This window comes from Echiichthys vipera (assembly GCF_963691815.1).
Source record: "Echiichthys vipera genome assembly, chromosome: X".
Taxonomy (NCBI): Eukaryota; Metazoa; Chordata; class Actinopteri; order Perciformes; family Trachinidae; genus Echiichthys; species Echiichthys vipera.
Window position 1 is genome coordinate 6,174,550 of NC_139825.1, and position 24,453 is coordinate 6,199,002.

General features: G+C 40.8%; 1 protein-coding gene across 1 annotated transcript in view; it reads right to left on the reverse strand.

Annotated features, from left to right (window-relative positions):
* Positions 1-24,453, reverse strand: part of LOC310966028 (receptor-type tyrosine-protein phosphatase gamma-like) — a gene marked incomplete at both ends in the record, with an annotated part of 771,775 nt that overhangs the window by 75,526 nt on the left and 671,796 nt on the right. Inside the window, 3 exons of the mRNA XM_083939815.1 lie at positions 2,602-3,367; positions 3,878-3,927; positions 4,721-4,829. Of these exons, the coding sequence (XP_083795941.1) occupies positions 2,602-3,367; positions 3,878-3,927; positions 4,721-4,829 (925 nt within the window). The remainder of the gene's footprint in view (positions 1-2,601; positions 3,368-3,877; positions 3,928-4,720; positions 4,830-24,453) is intronic.

Here is a 24,453-nt window from a genome sequence, read left to right on the forward strand (position 1 = left end):
TGAGTTGGATTGATTGATTATACTGGGACAGAGAGACTGAGTGGACTGATTATACTGGTAAAGAGACACTTAGTTATACTTATTATACTGGGACACAGAGACTGAGTTTGACTGGTTATGCTGGGACAGAGAGACTGAGGGGACTTGTTATACTGGGACAGAGAGGCTGAGTTGACAGGTTGTACTGGGACAGAGAGACTCAGTGGACTGTCTCCAGTATAATACTCGGACAGGGAGATTGAGTTGGACTGGTCATACTGGGACAGAGAGACTGAGTGGGGAATCATTATACTGGGACACAGAGACTAAGTTGGACTGATTATCCTGGGACAGAGCGACTAAGTTGGACTGGTTATACTGGGACAGAGAGACTGAGTGAACTGGTTGTACTGGGACAGACAGACTGAGTGGACTGATTATACTGGGACACAGATTGAGTTGGACTGGTTATACTGGGACAGAGATACTGATTGGACTGGTTATACTGGGACAGACAGACTGAGTTGGACTGGTTATACTGGGATACAGAGACTGAGTGGATGGGTTATACTGGGACAGGGAGGCTAATTCAACTGGTCATAGTGGGACGGAACTGTTTAGCTAACCAACTTTGGTATGGACGTAAGTTTGTTATGTAGTTAAGTCTGTGATATAATTAGTTTGTGCCCTAAACCTACATGTCACCGGTTCTGTTTTACAGCATCAACTTCCTATGTACAACACAATCATTTTTCCGGCCCACATCATAAATGTGTTTGTTTATTTACATGTAAATTCTACCCTTTGTTTCTTTTCAAGAAAAGGATCTGTGACCTTGTCATACCAACTAGGCGTCTTTTCCTAGGCTACTTAAATGGCCTTGGCCCAGCTGGAGCTGCTTCGTCAGGCTACTGTGAAGTGTGACGGTCTGTGAGTGATCGTGACTGGGGGAGAGCAGCCCCTGCTGCGTCTGCTCGTTTGGGAAAGAAACCGCAGAGTGACAGAACAGAGTCGCCAAACACAACGCAAGTCGTTTTTAAAAAAGAAAAAATTGCTGGGGGACGGTAAAGACTCCGGATCAGTTCAGAACAACGGAATGAAAAACATGGAAAATGCTCCACTGGATGTTTATTCTCATTTAGCTGTCAATCAAAAAAGGATTCCGCCTCAGACAGCTTATCCAACCATCACGCAGAAGCCCAGTGTCCGGGCCGGCCCACTGTCCCATAGACACCCAGAGACCCTGAGCATCCGATGGGCGGGACAAAGCCCAGCATTTATCCAATGAGCGTCTAGTTTTGCTGCAGTGGAACAATCCGCACTACACTTCCCCATTGAAGTCAGTAGAAGCTGAGCGTCCGACTGTGTAAAGTGCTGTGGGGCTTTGGGGATGAATGAGAAGCAAGTTGCTCCGGTTACCTTTGATAAGTAGCTGATTCTAAACAAAAGATGAAGGCTTTCTAGCGCATATTTAGTCAATGAAACGTACACACAGCAGTAAATATTTCACAACTTTTTTTTCTTTTTTTTTTGGGTGACATTTTAGGGGAAGCTGAGCTTCCCTTGCAATCTTAGAGCAAACACCACAGCATTGTAGTACTCTTTCCATCCCTGGTTATAGCCAGTCCCCTAAATGTGTTATATTGTTGTAGACAAACATCTAAAATACTTTAAATACTTTAGAAAAGTAACTGGAGAAAGAAAATATCATTTTGTCAAGATGTTGGTGGTTTGGTTGGAGTGTGGCTTTAGTCAATCTTTATTCTCAGTTTTAATGAAAGAAACTACAGTATGAGCTTATATTTGGACTCACTGAAGGCAAGTGCCATATACTTTGCCAGAGCTAGTTCCCATATCCCTTTTTTATCTAAATCTAAATACAACTGAAAAACCATTGATCTCACTCTTGCGGGAGATAACAGTGGAGAGAATTCAATTTTGATCAAAGCAGTCGCTCCTCTACATCTTGTTTCCACTGAAACATGATAGCAGCATAAGTGACATTTGGATATTATCTTACCGCTGGAAACATTTGGAAACATTTCTGTGTGAGAAAGAAGAGTTTGTTACTCTCAGTCAAATCAGTGGTGTTATTGCTTTACTTATTTGTACAAAAAGACAGCATGTGTCACTGCCTTAACACACTGCTGAGGTGCATCAATATGTAAGGGCAATCACGATTTCGATTTATCTAACACTTTGAAATACGACCATTTTGTCAGTGTAAGCGCACGTCAAGAGGTCCTTCATGAGGGCCTTGGCAGCCATTGATATCAAGCATGTGGATGAATTATTTTATTTTGAAGCATTTCTTCAAATAGGATCCTTGAATTGAGAGTGCTTGATAAAGTACCCGCCTCTTAGAAAGACATGTACTCAGTGTGGGCCTTATCCAATAACTGTATTTTACGTTCATGTAAATATACGCCTGATTCATGAAACAGACTGTATACATTTAAAAGAAAATAAACTTGGTTCATGTAACTGCAGTCAGTGTCACCAAACAAACAAACAATGTTATGAAATACAATAATTCTGTCCAGATCCACATTTCTTGTTCTTGCTCTACAAATAATCCAAGATAATTGTTTGCATGTGACCTTAGTGCATTAGTTGACTCACCAGTGTGGATGGAGAAAGGCCAGTGCTTCTTATCCCTCCCTGAGCTGGGTCTGAGTGTCACTGCTGGGTCCTTGGGGGCAGGGAATACTGCTGTTTCATTGGCTGCCTCTTTGGTGGTAGAGTCGAGTGGATTGTGGGTATACACCTTCAGTCGGTCTTCTACACCAGACAGCATGTTACTTGGATCTGGTTCAGTCTGTTCTTTCTCCTTTGCAGTAGCGTCCGGTGTCTCCCTTGGCGGCTCTTTCACTGCTGTGCTGTCATCCCTTCTCCCGGCTTTGCCCATACTTCCTGATCCCTTCTTCCTCTTCTTCTCCTCTTTCTCATCAACTTCCTCCTCTTCATCCTTTTCCTCTCCTTCCCTCTCTCCATCCTCTCCTTTCCCATTTATGTTCTCCCTGTCCTCACCACCTGCTTCACTGCTATCTTTGGCTGTGGCCGTCACGACAGAAGAGACAAAACCTGTTGCGTCTTTGGCAGGCTCGGTGTGTTCAGTGGTTTGGCGTGTCGAGGTGGGATTATGGGTTGGTGCTCTGCTCAGCCAAACAGAGCTGGGGAAGGAGGAGATAACACCGCCGCTGAAGCCAAGGCCAGCCAGCAAAGTACTGGTCACCACAGATGCCACCGTTGCCTGACTGCCGCTGGAGGATGGGCCGATTCCTGTTGCCATGGAGACAAAGGAGAAGGGGATGCCTGAGGAGGTCCAAGTAGACGAGCCAGAGGAGATGGGAGCCATGTCGGCTGAGGAGGCTGGAGACATCGTGGGCTGAAAAAGAAACTATTTATTGATTAGAACTTGAAATTATTTATTGTTTTTTCTCCTTAGTCAACTTTGACATTATTGTCAAAGTTGACTGAGTTGACTATACATCTCTCTCGTTCATGCTTTCTAATTTTACCTTTATTTATGTAGCATAATATTAAGTACAATAAAGGTTAGTACTTCCAAGTTGTGTGTGAATATTGGATAAAAGTAAGGTATGCTCAGGCTGCTCGATTTGATGTTTGTCCCATTGTGTCAGAAAAGAACGACAGGATTTGTTTTATTTTAATGTTTTATTGCTACAAAATAAAACACTGTTATAATATACTGTTATACTGAAGAATTAAAATCCCTTTATCCTGTTACATGTGAACCGCAGCTCTCTAATCCTGACTTTAATATCCTTTGTGAAATGTCCATCCAGGGAAGGACAATGCCTATATAGACACTGCTCTCTGCTAGATAAAAGGTGAAAAGAAAAGAAAAGTAATGATTCACCTCTGCTTCCCTTACCATTCCAGTTTTCACGATCCTTGTCCCCTCAAAGATCCTGGTGGTGTTTGCTGAAACACAGGATATATTAAAATAACAGGATAATCCACAGTTAAACACAGAAGAGACAACCAGTCAATACTTCAGTTGAAGGGGAATCTATAAGACATGAGTGTACTGCAAGCGCATTACAGTTTTTTTTTTATTGCTTTGACCTGGTTGAAGAAACTGGTAACCTCTCAGTCTTCATCATCACTCTCTCAACAGAGCAAAAGACACCTCTTGCAAATGAGTTAACCCATTGTCATTGTTTTGACACACTTCCCGCACCCTTTTGCAAATCAGTTAACGCAGATGTCATTCAAGCAGTCCAAACTCCATTGCTTTAGCTGTGTTAACCAAACAGAAAATATATGTTCCCATCACTTAGAAACTTCTTGTCCTGTATGAAATCACTGAAGCACCTGTTTGACACTGCTTCACACAACTTTTCAATTTGCAATCAGTCTGCAGGCTTCCTCCATAATCTCCATTTTTAAATCCTATAGAGGAATTCTTCAGTGCATGGAGATGGAAGGTTTACGATCATCGCCCCTATGACCAGATGCCCTTGATCGATGCAATGCCCGCTGCTGCCCAAGATATAGATACAGAGGCATGCCATGGCATTTTTCCCTAGGTGCATCGCAAGAGAAAATATTGACTGCGATGTAGATGAGGCCATGTGGCCTAGTCGTCAAGAGAGAATTGACTAGAAGAGATTTTTTTCTTTATTGTACAGAATTTTTATTTTTATTGTCCTTATGTCTTACACAGTGATAGATTTTCTAATCTAATCTTTGTGTGTGTGTGTTCTGTTGTTACCTCTGTAGAGCATGCTCTGGCTGAAGTCACTGCGCATGTCATTTGTGCAGATGGCCTGGACTCGAAACAGGTACAGCACATCCGGGGAGACAGGAGAAATGACGGCCTCCTGGACAACACACACAACAAAATCAGTTTTTACGTTTTAATTCAGTTACATGGCAGAGCTGCATGCCAACTATACTATGGCTTTTGTGCCTGCCTTCAGAAAGGCTTGCACGTGCCTCACAGGGAGGTCTGACTGTTAATGCAAAGAAACATTCATGATTGCAAGCATGTAGTTCTACTTAATTTATGTTAGCACATCTGATCACCTCAACATAGGGGCAGAGTGTTGTAGGCCTACTAAATTATTTGGTTTATCAATAGGCACAAACAGATAGGTCAAATAATACAAGAGTCTATAAACAAATGTAAATGGACTTGTATTTATAAAGCCCCTTTCTAGTCTTTTGAATAATTTTATAATACTCGCCACATTCCCCCATTCACACACATTCATACACTGATGGTAGAGGCTACCACTCAAGTGGACACCTGCTCATCAAGGTCTAATCTAATCATTGAGACACCCATTCACACACCGATGGTACAGCCTTCGGGAACAATTTGGGGTTCAGTGTCTTGCCCAAGAATGGTGTAGTAGCAAGGTTGGAGGGCGTAACCCAGATGATGTAGTAGTTTACAGCGATACTTGGGAGCAGCACATGGATCGTATACACGCGCTGTTGGTATGACTTCAGTAGGCCAGCCTCACAATTAACTTAGCCAAGTGTGATTTTGGAAGGGCTACAGTAACATACCCTGGGAAAGTAGTGGGCCAGGGACAAGTGAAGCCAGTGAGGGCCACGGTCAGGTCCCACCTCCTGTTTCCAAGACTGAGCTTAGATGTTTCTTGGGGATGGTAGGCTATTAAAGAAGTTTCTGTCCAAACATTTCCACGGTGGTTGCTCCACTAACTGGCCTACTACGGCAGAAGGTTAAGTTTGAGTGGTCTTCTGCCTGTCAGCAGGCTTTTGACCAAGTTAAGATGCTGTTGAGTACAGCTCCTGTTCTGGCAGCGCCTAGACTAGATCAGCCATTCAAGTTACAGGTAGATGCTAGTCAGGTTGGGGCTGGGGGCGTCCTAATGCAGACTGATAGTGATGGGGTGGATTGGCCAGTCACCTACTTTTCAAGGAAGTTTAACGCTACCAGCTAAACTATTCAACGATAGAGAAGGAAGCATTAGCTCTGGTGTGGGCTCTGCAGTCATAGCAGATGTGTTGTCACGTTTGCCAGAGGGGTCTGAGTGAGGCAGTTTCCTCTCCCTTCGATTTCTCCTCGCAATATTCCATCTAACTTTGACTTTCCTCCTTAAAGATGCTTTCCTGGTACCAGGAGTTGCTGGAGGCTGCGCATCAGTGGGTGGAGGTGTGTGTGTGTGTGTGTGTGTGTGTGGGGGGGGGGGGGACTAGCGGGGTGGGGCACGACCCCAATTGACCACGCATTCCTTGTGACATTTATAGTTTTCCCTTTTTTCTTTAAAATGGTCGTCCACATGTGTACATAGTTAAACTATAGTTACAACATTCTAGTGCTGGTAAATGGTAACAGTGGGTCACATATATCTATATTTTTGTTTTCCTTTTCTTTTCAGTATCTTGGCAGTACCACGTGCCACGGTGTTGGGCCTCTGTTTTAAGGGGGAGGGTGTTATGTATCTCTGTTTTCCTGGGGATAGGTGTCCTTCTCCTGTGTGATTGGGAGGCGCTGTTTCCCTGGTGCCTTGCCCATTTTTGCTTTCCAGGTCAGGTCCCATCTAGGTGCACATGGTTGGGTCTGATTACCTAGGAGAGTATTTAGGGAGAAGATTCCAGGGCCGCAGTCTCTCCCTCCCTGCCTGCGATGACAACTGCCAACAGTTCTTCTTATTACTGTTATTTTTTGTTAGTTTGCACATTCTCAATGCAACAGTCCATATCACACTACACATAGTTAGCCACCACCTACACTGAGCTTCATTTTCTTTGTAACTTGGGGCCTACTTCTAATAAATATATTGAAATGGTTTAACTGTATGGTCTCCCCTTCGTTGTGGTCTGCCGTGAGCCAGGTGATCATAACATTAGCAATACCCTGAACACTGCGAGTACCTATTAACAACAATGTAGAAATGATTTAAGGCCTTTTATGATCAAAACATCAGGCTATCTTATTGTGTACTTGTCTAAAATTGCTTGCCTGGTTTCGTTAATTAGACGACCTAATACTTGGTGTTTAAGCAACACATTTCACTCCGTCGATGAAGACAACCGGACCTTGCCATCTGGTTTTCTTTCCATCCTTAGCCACAGTTTGTTTCTGCTATCTGTCGGAGCGTGTCAGATCTAGTGTTGTTTTGGCGGCCTGTTTTAATTTTAGTCTAGTCTAGTTTTAGTCGACTAAAAGTCTGAGCATTTTAGTCTAGTTTTAGTCGACTAAAAGTCTGAGCATTTTAGTCTAGTTTTAGTCAAAGAAAATTGTATATTAGTCTCTTTTTAGTAATGCAATTATATTTAATCAATATAATAAAAGTACCAAGTAGTATTGATGAAACCAACATTTCCTTTGAGCCAAACCCATGCAGATATCTTAAGTTTACAGCATGTACAGGTCTAGAATAGGTAAAATTAGAATTCGTAATCAAATTTATGTTTATGTCAAATTCAGTTCAGTGTTGTTTGCTCTGTGAAATACAAAACTAGTGAAAGTATTTGGCCAACAAGGGTAAGTTTAGTGCACTTATAGAGTGAGTCAGTCAGGTAGGAACTAAAAACACACTTTACACTCTCACAAACAAATACAAACACACACACACACACACTCACAGCTCCAGTGGCTAACCCCTAAAGCTAGCGTTAAAACCCGACACATTAACTGTAGCCTCATGTCGCAAGAGCTTAATAAAACAGAAAGTATCGTTACGTTATGACTTGACTTACCTAAGTTGTCGTTGTTGTTAGTTGTCGCTAACCCTAACTTTAACGTTAACGCTGACCCACAGCAGCGGCATCTTCAGAATCTAAATAATGCGCGTGTGGGGATTGGGGAAGTGACGTCGCCCAGACGTGAGACTGGGAGAGAAACTTCAAAATAATAATAATAATAATAATAATAACGTGACTAAACGAGACGAAACAACATTATTTTGTCTCGTTTTCGTCAAGGAAAATGAAGAGACATTTCGTCTCGTTTTTATTCGTCAACGAAATTGCATTATATATTTCCTCTTAGTCATCATCACATGCCCAGCATTTTCGTTTCGTCTCGTCTAGTTTTCGTGACGTGATAAAGGTCCTTCCAAATCTTGTACCTGAATGGTATGCATGTTAAACCATAGACATAAAGAGTAGACGCCTCATCGAACGTTGGGCCTATTGGCGCTGACGAGCGGTGGAGCCGCCATCTTGGCCCGGTCGCCCGCTCCACTCAGTGTAAGGACAGGACACGGTTCAGCGTATTTTAATATTCACAGTGGGATTAACAGTAATAGAATATTCTGATATATGATATATGTGATGTATGATAGGTGTTTTGCAAACACTATAAATATAAACACAACAAGAGAAATCATTTATAGAGTATTAATAGGCTGTATTTCATACATGAATACATACATCTCTCTCTCACTCACTCTCTCTCTCACACACACACACACACACACAAACACACGAAAGCACACACACACACACACACACACTCAGAGAAAATTAAAATACATATAAATCAAGAGTATCAATACAATTAGGTCAGAGAGAGAGATGACATTTTGGACACATCTAAATACAAGTCAAACAGACACACTTTCATTTAAAGCACTAAAAAAAAAAAAAAGCCGAACCCTATATGTTAATAAATATTCAGAAATGATCCATGCTCTGCCAGTCGCATAGTCGTGGTAGTGGAGAGGAGAGGGAGCGAGTGTGTGTGGTATAAAAATATATATAACATTTTGTTAAATCGATCATTTTCACACTGTTTTGTTCTTGCACAGTTACCAATTTGAGTGTAGCTCTAATTGGTAAAGAAAGTGATGTTGTAGGAGTACTTTGTATAGTATCTAAAATGACTGTGTCCTTTGTTTTTGGGCAAGGTCTAATTATGTGAATGTCTTCTTTATTACATATTTTAATTATGTAGTAATTGTATTTAATGTGCAAACAAAAACATGGGGCATAGTTCAGTAATATCCATTTTAAATTATACAAACCATTTAAGATTTTTCCTTAGTTAAATAAATGTATGATTTTTTTAACTTCTGTGGTACAACTGAACTAAAAAAGCCTGGACTCATCAGCTCTGGTTTACAAACATGTGACGTTCGTCCTGCTTTAAGTGGAGATGTGGAGAACCAAGTAAAAATGTATGGAACATTTAGTTCAGCTGTGAGAATATCGGGCACAGAGTGGAAATACATGTTCACGCTTGCCTCGTAAATCTCTAATTCATTCTTTATAATAAAGCCCACATCATGTTGCTCCTGTTTGATGAAACAATTTAACAGCAAGGATATTGGTCAGATTCTGTCACTTCTCCTGTGATAGTCTAAACTTAAAAAAAAAGTGACATGACATGAAAAATTATCTCATAATTCATGTCAATGTCATGTTCAATATTTAAAAAAACAAAACTGAGAATATCTGAGGTGACCTGAGATGAACTGTCTCTGAAGTGTCTTCCTCTCATGAAACCACAGCACATCCTCCGCTGACCTACTGCTGGAAATGTGCAATCCATTTACACTAGACCACATGTACGACAACCCCTCTCCTCCCTGCTTCTCCTTTCATATCTACACAGGCTTGCACACACACATCTGGCCGGGGGGTAAATTAACTAACATTCCCACAGAGGCTAATCTCCACGCCTCTACTGTGACGAGATAATAATAATAAAATAAGGGACAGCAGCTCCTCTGGCAGCTAAATATGTATCTACCTGCCACAGCCTGAGGGACTCACTATTACATTCAAAAATGCATGGATTTATGTATAATTGTTTAAAATTGTACTGTACCGTACTGTTTATGAATTGTAATATTGTAATATTAGATTAGAGCAGGAATACGCTGCACAGTGCTCTGGCATCTTGTTCCTTCTGCTGCTCAACTCATAGGCTCAACGAGTCACTCATAGAACTGATCTGGGAGAAGGACCGATCCAAGATGGCGGCCGCATTTCTCGCGGCCCAACGTTCGATGCGGCATCTACTCTTTATATGTCTATGGAGAAAACTGAATTGATGGGATTGCGCAAGATGGCGACCATGGTGGTTGACATGTGCTCATCTCTGCAACATTCGTTGAGTACTGATATTTGACCAGGCCGGCTATCTCACAACTTGCTGAGCTATATGACTTTGATAGACGCACTGACAAGTGGAGGTTGAATACCAAAGAAAGAACCCTGACGACTGAAATAACCTCAACTTCAACTAGAATACCAAGCTAATAACAACACTTGGCTTGTGGACCACAATGACGAAAGAGAGACGCAAATAAAGGGACAAAAGGAGGACTAATAATGGATGTGGACGCAGATGACACTTTCTTAGGTTTGTGCTCGCCTCTACCCGATTCTCCAATCATTAATACAAACCCAAAGAAAGCATGTGCCAAAAAAGACGAGAAAGACGTCTCTAACACCAACATTCTCAAAGCCATATTTGAGCTGAAGGAGCGCTTCTCCATCTTTGAACAGAGAATAAATAAAAACTCCTCAGACATAATTGAAATAAAAGAAAACATGAAAGGCATTAACTAAAAGAGAAATCCGAAGAAATCGAGAGAAACAGCAGAAGAGGGAATTTATGCCTTATCAACCTCCCCGAAAGAGAGAATGAAGATGTAAGAGGAAGTCATGAAAATGAGTGAAATCGCACCAGCTCATAAAGCCAAGCTTGAATTCCTGATTGACTCGGTACACAGAGTTGGGCACCCCGGAGATGACAAGACACCGCGTCCAACTATTATCCAGTTTAACACATAGACATATAAAGAGTAGATGCCGCATCGAACGTTGGGCCGCGAGAAATGCGGCCGCCATCTTGGATCGGTCCTTCTCCCAGATCAGTTCTATGAGTGACTCGTTGAGCCTATGAGTTGAGCAGCAGAAGGAACAAGATGCCAGAGCACTGTGCAGCGTATTCCTGCTCTAATCTAATATTACAATATTACAATTCATAAACAGTACGGTACAGTACAATTTTAAACAATTATACATAAATCCATGCATTTTTGAATGTAATAGTGAGTCCCTCAGGCTGTGGCAGGTAGATACATATTTAGCTGCCAGAGGAGCTGCTGTCCCTTATTTTATTATTATTATCTCGTCACAGTAGAGGCGTGGAGATTAGCCTCTGTGGGAATGTTAGTTAATTTACCCCCCGGCCAGATGTGTGTGTGCAAGCCTGTGTAGATATGAAAGGATAAGCAGGGAGGAGAGGGGTTGTCGTACATGTGGTCTAGTGTAAATGGATTGCACATTTCCAGCAGTAGGTCAGCGGAGGATGTGCTGTGGTTTCATGAGAGGAAGACACTTCAGAGACAGTTCATCTCAGGTCACCTCAGATATTCTCAGTTTTGTTTTTTTAAATATTGAACATGACATTGACATGAATTATGAGATAATTTTTCATGTCATGTCACTTTTTTTTTAAGTTTAGACTATCACAGGAGAAGTGACAGAATCTGACCAATATCCTTGCTGTTAAATTGTTTCATCAAACAGGAGCAACATGATGTGGGCTTTATTATAAAGAATGAATTAGAGATTTACGAGGCAAGCGTGAACATGTATTTCCACTCTGTGCCCGATATTCTCACAGCTGAACTAAATGTTCCATACATTTTTACTTGGTTCTCCACATCTCCACTTAAAGCAGGACGAACGTCACATGTTTGTAAACCAGAGCTGATGAGTCCAGGCTTTTTTAGTTCAGTTGTACCACAGAAGTTAAAAAAATCATACATTTATTTAACTAAGGAAAAATCTTAAATGGTTTGTATAATTTAAAATGGATATTACTGAACTATGCCCCATGTTTTTGTTTGCACATTAAATACAATTACTACATAATTAAAATATGTAATAAAGAAGACATTCACATAATTAGACCTTGCCCAAAAACAAAGGACACAGTCATTTTAGATACTATACAAAGTACTCCTACAACATCACTTTCTTTACCAATTAGAGCTACACTCAAATTGGTAACTGTGCAAGAACAAAACAGTGTGAAAATGATCGATTTAACAAAATGTTATATATATTTTTATACCACACACACTCGCTCCCTCTCCTCTCCACTACCACGACTATGCGACTGGCAGAGCATGGATCATTTCTGAATATTTATAAACATATAGGGTTCGGCTCTTGTTTTTTTTAGTGCTTTAAATGAAAGTGTGTCTGTTTGACTTGTATTTAGATGTGTCCAAAATGTCATCTCTCTCTCTGACCTAATTGTATTGATACTCTTGATTTATATGTATTTTAATTTTCTCTGAGTGTGTGTGTGTGTGTGTGTGTGCGTGCGTGTGTTTGTGTGTGTGTGTGTGTGTGTGAGAGAGAGAGAGAAAGAGAGAGTGAGTGAGAGAGAGATTTATGTATTCATGTATGAAATACAGCCTATTAATACTCTATAAATGATTTCTCTTGTTGTGTTTATATTTATAGTGTTTGCAAAACACCTATCATACATCACATATATCATATATCAGAATATTCTATTACTGTTAATCCCACTGTGAATATTAAAATACGCTGAACCGTGTCCTGTCCTTACACTGAGTGGAGCGGGCGACCGGGCCAAGATGGCGGCTCCACCGCTCGTCAGCGCCAATAGGCCCAACGTTCGATGAGGCGTCTACTCTTTATGTCTATGGTTATCTCGGTACGAGTAGAAAAAGTGTTGATATGACGTCACATAGGTCACAGGCAGGTCACAGGGGAAAGTAATCAAACCCTGAATGATGCGCCGAAGCTGAGGATGGCTGACAACAGTGCACCCACTGATACCGCCGGTAACTCAGGGGAGGCATCATCACAGCTTAAGTCAATAACACATCCAACATTTATTTATTTCATGAAATTGTGCTGTTTTAAATAATATACAGTTTATGGACGTAAAGACATACGGCTTTAGCTTACAGACTAACAACATGCCGGCCGGTGATGCTCAGTTAGTGTTTGCATTAGCTACTAGCAATAGAAGTTGGCTTAAGTTAGCCAATTAGCACTGATAAAAACAAAAACTAATTTGAGATATAATGCCGACCAAAATACGGCTTTTAACTATTTATAAATTGTGTCAATTGGCATATAAATCTGTCCATTGTATAAGTCCAGTTTAAATTCCGCTTGGCTGACTCTGATCTCGGTCACGTGTAGTTGTTTTCAACGAAACACAAAAAATACCACGTGTATATTTGTGTATTGTCATCTTTCATAAACAAGAGATTAGGCGTCATAGTGCGCGTTTCTGTTGCAGTGCTGCAGAGACGAAAGCTGGGACACCGGGTCTGAGGCTCCATTCTCCATGTAATTAGTAATTTATTTACCCAGTACTATTACTCTGAAGTCGTTTAATCAAGGTAAAAAAAAGAACCATAAGGAAAATATCCTGCATAGTTCCTCCGTAGCCTCTTTGATTAGACCCAGCAGTGGTCTAATAAACAGAAATAACAGACCAACATCGATAACACTCAATAAAGCCTTATAAGAGTTATTTGCCTGCAGTCATTTGCTTGAGATCAGGCGCTCAAGTGTGGTTTGCATGGCTCCAGACTGTAGTAATAGTAAAGTAATAATAATTAATAATCATTTAATAATTGATATTTGTTGTATTAACTTGCATGCAGCTCCGGCAAACATTAGAGACCAATCCAAAAATGATCAGTTTCTCTGGTTTTACCATTTATAGGTATGTGTTTGAGTAAAATGAAATACCGGTAAATAGAAAAAATGGTTTATTCTATCAACTACAGACAAAATTTCTCCCGAAATTGAAAAAAAAAAAGATTGGCATTTAGAGCTTTTATTGGCTAATGACTAAACTAGTCTAAATAACAGAAATATGATATATATATATATATATATATATATGAATACTAATATCCCCAAAGCAGTTTCAGTCAAACTGGACTTGATTATTTGTCTAGGAACATGTTTCACCTCTCATCCAAGAGGCTTCATCAGTTCATGCCTCTCCGTTGCTTGCGTTCTTCCCCTTGGGCCTGTGAGCTGGTGGGTACGTTATCAGCTCTATGTTGCAGGGTTCTGATAACTATTATTTAAAACAGTACAATTTCATGAAATAACAAAAAATTTAAAAAAATGTTGGATGTGTTATTTACTTTAGCTGTGATGATGCTTCCCCTGAGTTACCGGCGGTGTCAGTGGGTGCACTGTTGTCAGCCATCATTCGGGGTTCGATTACTTTCCCCTGTGACCTATGTGACATCATTTCAACACTTTGTACCCACAAACTGAATTTGTGTTCACAGGGGAGACTTCTAGTCTTAAAAATTAGAGTTGTACTCACAGCTTTTAGATTCATACTCACAACAATCCTAACCCGAACAATTTCTCAGACTTGTGTATGACAGCAGAATTTTGTGTACAACTTTTAAATTACGAATACGAATGGTTAGAATCACGGACGAATCTTTTAATCATTGACACATCTTTTTGACAGCTTTCTTACTCCCTAGTTTTAATCGTACATTAGATCCTCACATGTTCTTCCCACACTGCTTCATTCTCGTTTGACAATTTCATTATATTACTAAAGTCTCATTTTTTAATCAAGTGTGACAAATCTATCAGCCAAGAACCTAATAAGATGTTTTATCACTGCAGATACTCAGAATCACACTGAGTTACAAAGTGCAAAGAGCATTGGAAGATACTATTGTGTGTTTTATCTATTTTCAGGAGGTAAAATCATGTCAGTCAGTCAGTCAGTCAGGGGGAGACACTGAACAATCACTATACCCAGTATGTAACCTGTCTAAATCAGTCAAAACCAACTGGACTTGGTTATTCGTTTCCCTGTCCTAGACAAATAACCAAGTCCAATTGGTTTTGACTGAAATTGCTTTGAGGATAACGATGACCTGGACAAATGAGAACATTCACAGGCTTAACCTGTCTAAACTTTTTATTCCTCAATGGGATAATAAAAAAATGTTGATAAATCATTATCAAACCAAGACTTTGACCATGGTGTTTTACTGTGAAAATGTGAAAATATTTGGTAGCCTCCAATGCTAATGTGGTAGTGACAAAGACAAAGTTAGAAACTATCTGATGAACATAATGCAAAATTTAGCAGCTAAAAAAGCCAGTTCTTTTTCTCAGGAGTTGATGAAGAGTATAACAGTGCTAAAGGGGGGAGTGCTCATTGTAATTACATTCACCAGTTGGACAGAAATACAGCCCCAAGCAAATGCTGGCTCTGTGTCCAATAGATGTTTAAACACATAATTGTTTGCTTACATATTTGCCAAATCAACTTAATATAAAAACTTGTTCTGCCCCCAAGTGGCCAAAAAACAAAACAAATAAAGCATTAGTACAAGAAATAATTTAAGAATTTTAAATTAATTCTAAAGACAACAATTGTTATTAGTCCGTAAACAAAAATTTACAGCATAACAATAATTTGAAACATGAAAATAGAAATCGAAGAGCCACTTCAAACATTCTGCTTTGATCAGAAACTGCTGGAAGAAGAGCTCCCTGTCCTCCATGAATTCCATGAGGCAATCTCTTCCCAATCACAATTTGACACTTAAATAGAAATAGTGAAATTTTAGGACGAGGATGGTACACTCTCTTCTTTCCAAACAGTCTCACAAATGCCATCTGTTACTTACTCGGAAGTCATGCCTCAGTCCCAGTTCAGGCTGCACATTCTATGAAGCACTCGCCCTCTTAAGGTGTGTCCTTCAGAAGCTAAAGGCTAACTGAAACTGCACCTTCCTCCAAATGACACGATCTATAGAGGATTGTATGTTTCACATCATCTCTGGTCAACCTGTTATAATGCGCTTATGTTGACATCAAGCCCCCACCACAGTGACTTCCTAGTTTATCCCATACAGAAGTGCCAAAAACTGCAGTTCTCTGAGAGTCCACTAGGGGCAGGTTTCATAATAGACCAGTTTCTCATTGACCCCAATGTTAAACAGGCCTTTTCACAGCATAATTAAACCTATTTAGGACCTGGCACAAAAACAGCAGTATCTAAAGCAAGAACAATGCCTTGTCAAGGTTGAATTATTAACTGTTTATATAGTGTGGTCTAGACCTACTCTATATGTTTCGTTATGATTTGGCATATGATTAAAATAATAATAATAATAATAATAATAATCATAGTGTTTGGCGAGGTAGTAATGGTGCCTGTGTACACACATCAATATAAAGAAAAAAAGGTGCCTTTCTGACTTCAGTTAGCTATAGATATTGTTTTACCAGACCACTTGTTTCAGTCACAATAACAATAACGGTGTAGGGATAAAAACGCTGGTGACCTGGTTGATTGGTACACCACTTTGGTCCTATCAAATCAAATCAAATAAACCTTTATTTATATGGCGCTGTTCATACAGAAAAGTATCACAAAGTGCCTTACAGAGATGTACAGAAAAAGAGAAACATCAAATAAAATCAGGAGAAGAAAGTTAAAAGAACCCAACCCTCCCACCCCCCCACAGTCATGCACAGAGACATACATAAGTATGTATACGTTATACGTTCTACAGAGACATGGCCGGGCAGCGAGACCTGAGGTACAGAGGAGGCTAGAGGAAGCTACCTTTGGGGGGCCAACCACACTGGGAGAAATCCCAGTGAAAGGTAACAGGGAGCACCGCCCCAAAGACCACCCCAACCTGGGCAGACTGGAGCCTCCGCACCAAGGTTAAGAGCCCTCTTGTCGCCCGGGCCGGAACTGTCCACGGGACAGCACCCCCCGCGGCCAGACCAGAGACCACTCCCAAACTGGCAGGCCCCCTGAGGAAACACTGGAGATTAAAAACTGTTGCCTAAAACAGTAAAGGGTTAAAATATAGAGGCTAAAAACACGAGGGAGTAAAACATAAAAGCATAAAAGCATAGAGGCTAAAAACATGAACTAGAAAATAAAAGCATAAGAGCATAAGACATGAGGCCATAAAAATAAATAAAAGCATGCAGGCTAAAACGCAGAGATTAAAACAGTAAAACAGTAAAAAAGGATAAAAAGTGCTCTGATTAGCACTGCCTAAAAGAAATCAATTAAAAGCCTGGTTAAAAAGATGGGTCTTAAGCCTCTTTTTAAAAACCCCAGCAGTCTCCGCGACCCTGAGGCTCTCCGGCAGGCTGTTCCACAGTCGGGGCCCATAACAACTGAAAGCCGCCTCCACGTGCTTTTTTGAACTTGGTTAAAAACATGGTTAAAAAGCCGGTGCCAGAGGACCTCAGGGTCCGCGGTGGCTGATAAGGTAAAAGCAAATCAGATGGGTAAGAGGGCCCAAGACACTTAAAAACTAGTAGAAGAACTTTAAAATCAATCCTGAAATGCACAGGGAGCCAATGCAGCGACTTTAAAACTCGTGTTATGTGCTCCCGCCCTCTGGTCCATGTCAGCACTCATGCAGCTGAGTTTTGTAATAATTGTAGATTCGAAATGCTCTTTTTGGGAAGGCCAGAGAGCAGGGCATTACAGTAGTATAAACGACAAGAGATAAAAGCATCCATCAGCACCTCCGTGCTGGCCTGAGAGAGAAACGGGCGGACTCTGGCTATGTTCTTAAGATGGTAAAAACCTATTTTTGTTATATTAATGATGTGTGGAGTAAAACTGAGCGCAGAGTAAAAAATCACACCCAGATTTTTTACAGATTGTGATAGTTTAAAATTCTTTAACTTTGGTAAAAGTTTCTCTTTCTGGCCCTCAGGACCAATGAGTAAAATCTCTGTTTTGTCCTGGTTGAGCCGTAGGAAATTCCCTGCCATCCATGTTGATATCTAAAATGCAGTTAAAAAGGACATCAATAGGCCCTGTGTCATCAGGAGACACGGCGATATACAGTTGCATATCGTCAGCATAACTATGAAAGCTGATGCCATGCCTCCTGATGACGTCCCCAAGGGGAAGCATGTAAAGATTAAAAAGAGTTGGACCTAAAATTGACCCTTGGGGAACACCACACTTTATTTTGTGGGTTTCTGAGGAACATGTATCCATACTTACAAAGAAGTGTTGATCTGTGAGGTAAGAAATGAACCAGTTAAGAGCAGTACCAGAGAGGCCGACCAGGTTCTTCAGTCTATCTAATAAAATGTGATGGTCTACTGTATCGAAGGCGGTGGTTAGATCCAGTAGTACCAAGACTGTGAGTTCATTGTTATCCAATTAGCACCTGATGTCGTTTAAAATCTTTAGAAGGGCTGTCTCTGTACTGTGGTTCGCCCTGAAACCAGACTGACACTTCTCAAAAATGTTGTTTGCAATCAAAAAGTCATTTACTTGATTGAAAACAAGTTTAAAAACAAACAAAAAAATATTTTACTTAAAAACGGTGAGTTGGATACGGGCCGATAATTATTAAAGATGTTGGGATCTAAATTGCTCTTCTTCAGAAGGGGCTTCACCACCGCCATTTTAAAGGAGGCGGGGAAGACCCCCCTCTGAAGAGAGCAATTCACCATGTATAAAAGCTGATCCTCAAAGAATCCATAAAGTGTTTTGAAAAACGGTGTGGGAATCGGATCTAATAGGCAGGTTGTGGACTTTACTTGGGAGAGGACTCGACCAAGTGTCACCGCATCAACCAGGGCAAAACTCTCCAGTGTTTCCTCGGGTAAAATCAATGATCCAGGTGTGTCAACATTGGAAATCTGTTGGGGTAAAAGACTCGATCTGATGTCATTGATTTGATTTCTGAAGTGGTCTGCAAAGTCCTGACGAAGGGCGTCAGTTGGTGATTTGGTGGATCTATTAACATTTTTTGTTTGTTAAAAGGTCAATTGTGGAGAAGAGGAATTTGTAGTTTTTTTTATGTTCGTTGATTAGCTTATGGAAATGGGAGATTCTTGACTTTTTGATTGCGTTATTGTATGTTTTGAGATGTCCACGTAAAATTTCATAGTGAACTTTGTTTTTCTCCATCTCCTCTCAGCACTCCTGCAGCCTCTCTTTAGTTTTTTAGTTTCTGCATTTCTCCACGGGGGTGTTGGTCTTGTCATATTTCTTTTTATTGAGAGTGGAGCCACCAAGTCCAGCGTTGATTTTATTTTATGGTTAAATTGTCAACAATAAAATCACATGGTGCTGGTAAAATTTCTGCAGGAGTGCTCTGTAAAATCTGGATAAAATTTGCAGCCACTTCAGAAGTTAGGTAGTGTTTCCTCACTGTTCTCACTGGGGCCTCCTGCTGGTTAAAACTGGTGATTGTAAAAAACACACAAAAATGGTCAGGCACAGCCAGGTCCACAACAGAGGGCGCACCAATGGACAGGCCATAGGTTATGACCAGGTCCAAGGTGGGCCCCCTGCTGTGGGTCGGCTGCGTGACATGTTGATTACAATCAAGGCAATAGAGAAGGTTTAAAAATTCTCTCGACATAGGATCTGAGGAATTATCTATGTGTAAATTAAAATCAACGGTTATTAGTATTCTGTTACACATGCTATGGGTTATTGACAGTAGCTCTGAGAATTCACTGTTAAAAGAGGTGGAATAGCGGGGTGGTCTATAGACTGTCATACAGAGGATGGGGGGGCTGCTAAAAACAAAGGCATGATACTCAAATGATAAATATTTGTTAAAAAAAGACTTCATTTGACAACATGGTGTCTTTGGTGATTGACGCAGTTCCGCCTCCTCTTTGTCCCCCTCTAGTAGAAAATAAAAAGTTAAAATTTGGTGGGGAAGCCTCAGTGAGAACAGCAGGTGCATCAGTGCCAAGCCATGTCTCTGTAAGGAGAATGCTCTCTAGGTTCCTTTATCATTAATTACATCATTAATGATAAAGGATTTGTTTAAAAGAGAGAGCACGTTCAGCACAGCCATTTTAATGTCTGTGCTGAACGTGCGCTCATCATGTCTTTCTAAAGGAATGTTAAAAACACGGTGTGGTCTAAAAACAGTCCTGGGTGTAATTTGTCTGTGTGAGATTCTGGTTTTGATGGTGTGGATGTTGTTCTGTGCCTCAGGTGCAACTGAACAGGGGGCGTGTGTAGTGTAGGAGGGGGAGGGTGAAGGTGAGTGAGGGGCAGAAGGTCCGTGTGCATGTGTATCAGTAATGAGTCAGTGGGTCGTTTGTGCAGATTGTGCAGCGTACTGTATATTAGCCGAAAGCATGCGGCTACCCAGCATGCTGGGGTAGAGGCCATCGCTCCTGAATAACTCTAAACGCCCCCCAAAACAGGTTAAAATTGTCAATAAAACCAATGTCGAGGGCTGTGCATGCTGATTGGAGCCAGCTGTGGAGACTGAGCAATCTGCTAAAACGCCCTGCTACCCGTGTAGCGGTTGGAGAGGTCCAGGTGCGGTGGCGATGCAGACCGGACCGCCCGACTGGTCCCACCACGGACCACCACCTCAGCCCATGACTCCTGATGGTTAGGAGTTGAGTAGGAAGAATGTTGAAGGTTGGCGACAGGGTCCCATTTGATGGTGGTGTCCTGGATAGTTGCGTTGAGGGAAGTGATGTGTTTGGACTGCTGAGATGCTACTTCCATGAAACTGATTAGTTTGGACTGCTGTGAAGCTACTTCCATGAAACCGGACAGGAGTGAGTCCTACTTTTTCAGTTCATTGGAGAGGCGACGGATGTCTTCTTTAAGGTCAGCAATCTTTTTATTTGCCTTTTGAAGGACTGTGTAGCCCTCACATGGCGTGGTAGGCAAAATAATTTTATTGTGTGTGTCTGATTGTCCGTGTCAAATCACGCTAGTAGCTACTAGCTACACACAAATCACGCTAGTAGCTACTAACTACACATAAATCACGCTAGTAGCTACTAGCTACACACAAAACACTGATGATTCAAACTGCCTCTAAAGCAGGTAGAGGTTCTGTATAAATACAGTGTAAGTATCAAAACATCATTTTTTGTAAGTATCAAAACATCAAAATACATCCCATCATTCACTGGCAGCCTCACATACTTGCAGCTCGTTCTGCTTCCTTTTCAATTTTTTTTTTTTTTGGAAGGGGAAGTCCCACAAGAATAGTTGGAAGGAAGGGAAACTTGACTAACTAAAATATTTATCCAAATATCGGATCTGTTGGAGATAGATTGCACGACATTTAGTTTAGGTATTCATGGTCCTCTCAGTATGAATTGTAATTACTTTGGGGACAGTCTTGACTTTTCATCTGTCAATGTCATTATCACTTCAAAGAATGTATATGATTGAATATGTTCTCTTCTGTGCACCTCACGATTGATATTTTTGTTACCAGCTTCAGCTATACTATGTCTTTAGTGCAAATTAGCATGATGTCAGCATACTAACATGCTAAACTTTGATTGGTGAACATCATAAATATGATACCTGCTAAACATCAGGTACACCGAGCTAAAATGAATGCAGTCTAATACAACAGCCCATCTATAAATGTTACCTTCATGAGCAGTTGATTCGATTGCATGGTGATTTTGGTTACTACAGCTTGTGATGCTATTTAATTTTGAGGGCATTATACTGAGAAGTATTAACCCTACATGATCCATAATGATCACTTAATTCAAGACATCTCTACAACTATTTTAAAGTCCCACTCAGATGTGTTATAGCATTAAAAAATACTCTTATATGATTAATATTTAGTTTAATATGGATTTCCCACATAAAATAAAAAAAAACAACAACTTAGAAATGGAGCTGGAAAGCTTTTCTACTGTTTCTCTCTGCTGAAAAAGTCTGGATCTGGTCTCACCCCGCCCGCCGCTGATCATGCCCTGGCCAGATCGCCGACTTGCGGTATGGCGGGTGCAACTCAACTAAGTTATAGTTTCAGGAGCCTGAACCCAGCGTCAGTCAGACCCAGACTCAGATAAGGAATATGTTTGTAGATGTCTCAGAATGTTAAGTGTAGTTAGCATCTTTTATTAGTTTCTGTTGTTTGTTAGCTTGTTAGCTTGTAACTGTCAGATGCTGACAGCTGAAGTTTGTCCCCCTTGGAATAGTGTTTCACATATCAGAGAGCAATTGGTTTATTTACTAGTGACATTCCACCTAAAGCTTGCCCCAATACATTTGAATCTCTGAGCTCAGTGCACAGACATCTCCTCCTTCAGGAAAGGAATGTGAAAACACCTCTCTAGTGACAAAATCTGCTTAGATACAAGTCACAATACTCAGTGTCAGACATTTTAGAGGACAGAAAAACACGTTTTTGAGTGTACCCACTGCACAATGTGACGTTGGAGTGACGTATGTATCGTGTCATTTATGGACATCCAATTTTGGTCCACTGAAGCGGTTGTTTTGTATGTTTACAGAGCGTCCAATGTAGATATCCGTGGGAGCTCCGTATAAGGGCTATATTCATTCCAAATGTGGTCGTTTGTGAATGTCTTTTCATAATCAAATTTAGACTTCTATAATAATAATAATAATAATAATAATAATATGGCAATTTTCTAGGTTCACAGACCTTATGGCCACCATTTGGCAACTACGGTTCCTCCAACCATATTTTCTGTACCTGTCGTAGACGTCCAAAAAATATACCCAGTTTAAAGGTCAAAGGATGAACGCCAATATAACGTCCAAGTTAGGCCATGGTTGGAAGTCCTAATAGTGGACCAGAATTGGTCATGGACCGACGGACCCAATATAGACATGATCTATCTGACGCCCAATGTTAGGTGGGGAGGCAGACTTAGAAGCACTGACTGTACTGATGGACAACACATCTCTACTTCCTCCCACTGTACAAAAGTGAAGCCAAATAGCTAATTAATTGACAGAAATCATCTTTAGAAATGATATGAGGGGTAGGCTACTTTGAGTTCTCCATATGGCCCATGTCCCATCCACTAACGTGGTGGCGGCAGGACTTATGACCTAAACTGCAGCCACCAGGGGGCGATCTAGGTGATTTGGCTTCACTTTCAGGGAGCTGTCAAGCCTTCCATTATTACGTACAGTTTATAATTATAACCTCCATGAAGGAGGATTTATTGTGTTTAACTGCATTAGTTTTAGGTGTAACTAATAAACTGGCAATTGAGTATATGTAGGAAATTAAGATATGAACGTGATCAAAGGGAAAGGAGACTTGTTTAAGTTACAAACATTCTGTCTTGGAGTGCTAAAACAATACATACAATACATATGCCTATCTTTTAAGGAGCATCCCATTATTTTGGCTCATTATATTCTGTATTGTCTAGAGGCAAAGAGTGCATGTCCAAAATGATATAGGCCGACAAGCCAAGAGTCATGTGTGATTTTTTTACCCCTATTATCAGGACAGGACTTTTGAGATGCTGTATACTGTCATTGAACCCAGTGCGTCTAGCTAATGTCATGTCTTTCATTACATGATTGTGACAAGGGGGACATGTGTGGGATTTGGGAATCCTAAAGCCATGCAAGTCCCTGTTGTGACCTAGATAGAGGCATCAAGGGAGAATATGAAGAATAGGAGCAGAATCAAATGGCTGACAGAAAGAGGGAAGAAAAATAGTGTGTGGGAAGGGGGTGTTGGAGGGAGTGGGCAAGTGGAGGAAGGGTAGGAAGGGGTGAGGGAGAGTAAATTAGATTTCAGAGGGAGGAATAGTCTCTTGAGTTAATGATGGGAGGATAAAACACTTCCCACCTCTCCCCCTCCATCTCTCATCATGGCAGAAACCCAGTTCGGAAAGCTGATGCTGCTTCCACAGCCAGGGGGCACTCTGATCCCTTTTTACAGCTATTTCTTTTTTCCCAGCGAACCACTGGCCCAAGGTCATACTTTTTGCACAGGCTGGAAGCCCTGCATCCCCTCCAGCTTAGCATTAGTATTCTGATAGTTGATCGGCAGACCACATTGTAAGGGAATGAAACCTCCTATTTGCTCCACAGCCTACTCTCAGCTCGTTTTGGCTCCTGATGAGGCCATTTGTAACAGAATTTATGGAGGACGTTGCTTGGTTTGTGTGTGTGTTGGCATGTGTGTTTGTGATCTAAGGCTTTTGTCCCCAGACAAATTATTAACGACTTTGTTAAAACTAAAACTGCTAAAATCTTTTCTCAAAATAAGTTTTGTCTTTTTTTGCCTTATGTGTGTGTATGTGCCTATGTTGAACAAAGAAGTCACATTTTGAATGATGCAATCAGTGCTGATTTTGTACGTGTAGAAAAAGTTTGGTTCCAAAACAAGTTATTAGATTTTGCAAGGCCCTCGCAGTCATATTTGTGATGATGTAAAATCCTCAGTATTTATGAAATAATACACACACACACACACACACACACACACACTACACATGCTTCCTCCCAGTGCAACCGCATATGACTGCCTGTTAGTCCGAAATCTTCTTGTCACTATTTACAATAAATTTGACTGTGTTCAAAGCACTTTTACTTCCAAATCAGAAATTCGTTTGGACAGGGATACCTGTGTACATGGAAAGGCAGTAGACGATTAAAATATGTTCAGATGTGCAGTATACCGCAGTCATTAGGTTAATCCTTTAAGTCCTTTAATCAAGATAACCAAA